The sequence below is a fragment of the Athene cunicularia genome (assembly GCF_003259725.1).
Source record: "Athene cunicularia isolate RWA chromosome 23 unlocalized genomic scaffold, athCun1 chr23_part2, whole genome shotgun sequence".
NCBI classification, from domain to species: domain Eukaryota; kingdom Metazoa; phylum Chordata; class Aves; order Strigiformes; family Strigidae; genus Athene; species Athene cunicularia.
The window spans coordinates 583,236-585,454 of record NW_020799131.1 but is presented as its reverse complement, the minus strand read 5'-3'; the positions used below and the strand labels follow the sequence as shown (position 1 = coordinate 585,454).

The window sequence follows — 2,219 nt, the reverse complement described above, 5'->3', positions numbered from 1 at the left end:
CACATGTTTTCCCCCCAAATCCTGCAATGGGAAGGACAAGGCTCTTCCTTGGGGCAACAGGGCTTGGGAGACAAGAGCCAAGAGTCCATTCAGAAGCCATTTCAAAGCAATACACTGATCATCTTAATTACAGTTTTTGGTCTTAGTTATGATATTTAGTGAGGGGGAAGCTGCTGGTGATGTCCCTCAGCTCCATGGCCAGAAAAACTCTGGGGTGAGGGCATGGTACCTGCGCAGGGGCACACCCGCCCAGCCTTCTGAGGTCCACTGCAAGCGACAAAGAAAGCCCGGGTTATTTATTCCGAAATCTCTTTTTCAGGTGAAATAAACTGTTGCACCAGGTCAGAGCAAGTTCTTTGATTATTTTGTGCAAAGCCGTAGTGCAGCACTGTGCCGTGCCTGGGGTAAAACCATCCTGCAGCTGATCATCCCGCAGTTGCGGAATCAGCGATGAATTTTTTCATTCCTGTAGGGACTTTTTGAGTGTCGCCAGTGGAGAGTGGTAAACGGCCGCTCTGCTCCACGCTGCCTTTTCCTGATGGCAGCGAAGAGCTTCAAGCAGCACATTTACTTCCCCGGAGGGTGACATGCAATGGAAAACACCAGTATGTAAAACTACTGATGCAGGGGGGAGTCTCGCTCCCAAACCTCAGCTTTTAAGTGTGAAAAAAGAGGAGTTACGCATCATACCATCATTTTGAGGCATTTTCTGGGTCCTGGGGGGCAAGGAGGAGAGCGGTGGGGTGGGGACGTTGCTCAAGGTCGCAGGGGGCTCCTCTACAATTGCCTGTGCTTTTGGAAGAGCAAACCACTTTGAAATTAAAAGCCTGTGTTAGCAGCTAAATTTGCCTGGACATATGATGCCATTTTATCCCCTCTACAACCCCTTGCACTGAGACCTCCTTTAGGCAAGAGCAAACCAAGAAGCCTATGAGATGTAACCCATGATTAAGTCCTTGCCAGCATCTCCCCTCTGCTCTCCCATCACTGTTTAAACACCCCAGTATTTTGTGTTTTCATTATTCCCACAGCAAAGGCGCCAGCATTGGAGACGGAGCGGCATCATGCGCCCCAGCACTTTCCTGATCGACAAATAAAGTGGGGAAAAAAAGGAAGAAAAGGACGTTGAGATCGTTAAGAGCACTATTAAGCATGACATAAACCAGAAAAATTAATGCAGAGCTTTTATCCCCCCTTGTTTATTTGACTCAACAATAAAACCTATCAAGCTTTAGAGAACTCTCTCACTTTCACAAAATGTTCCTGAGTGCTTACTCCTACACCAGGGCACGAAGGAATAAATAATTAAATTTAACTCTACTTGTCAAATGAGAGGGATCGCGGTTGGAAATCCAGCTGCTGGGTTGCACATACATGTTATTAATTCAGGGGGGGTGATGGTGGGGTTTTTCTTAGTGGAGTGGTGGCTGCTGAAGCTGAAATGTTCCTGAGAGCATCTGCTGGGGTTTGGTACAGTTCAGGCATCTGATGTGTCGACTGAAACGATAAAAATAAGTCCCCAAAAATGGCATTTAGGGATCTGCAGAGGGGTGGTGGTGCTCACCAGTGGGAAGGAGGAATGGCTGAGTGCGGCCAGGGATGGGGGGTGTCCCCAGGGAGGGGGGACGCCGTGGGGGACCCCTGAGCACCCCTGGGTGTGGGGACCCCCATCCCTGCCTGCATTTGGGGAAGGAGGAGCCCATCGGTATCTGGCATTTTAGGAAGAGGGCACCCCACCAGCCCCTGATGTGTAGGGGACCCCAAAAGTACCTTGGCACATGGGGGACCCCCACCACTGCCTGGCATGTGGGGAACGGGGACCCCCACGAGCCCCCTGACTCACGGGAAGGGGAACCCCCATCACTGCCGTGCACATGGGGAAGGAGAACCCCCACGAGCCCCCCAACCCACGGGATGGGGAGCCCCAACACCACCCCGTATATGGGGAGGGGAGACCCAACTCATGGCCTCGTCATCAGGCGAGTGGGGACCCCACGAGCCCCCTGACACATGGGTGACCCCCACTAGTGCCCTCCAACATGGGGTAGGGGGAGCGGTACAAGCCCCCCACATGGGACGGGGAGGACGGGGCCCACCGCCCCGCTGTCACTCAGTGGACTCCCGACAGCGGCGCGGCCCCTTTAAGAGCCGCGAGGAGGCGAGGGAGGGGGCGTGGCTTTTGTATGACGTCTGACCCCCTTATCGCTCACCCGCCTCTC

At 53.3% G+C, this 2,219-nt stretch overlaps 1 protein-coding gene across 1 annotated transcript in view; it reads left to right on the top strand.

Moving 5' to 3' along the window:
- The window catches only part of SRSF4 (serine and arginine rich splicing factor 4), a 13,594-nt gene continuing 11,375 nt past the window's right edge, over positions 1-2,219 (top strand). Inside the window, exon 1 of the mRNA XM_026863457.1 lies at positions 1-139. Within this exon, the coding sequence (XP_026719258.1) occupies positions 27-139 (113 nt within the window). The 5' untranslated portion in view covers positions 1-26. The remainder of the gene's footprint in view (positions 140-2,219) is intronic.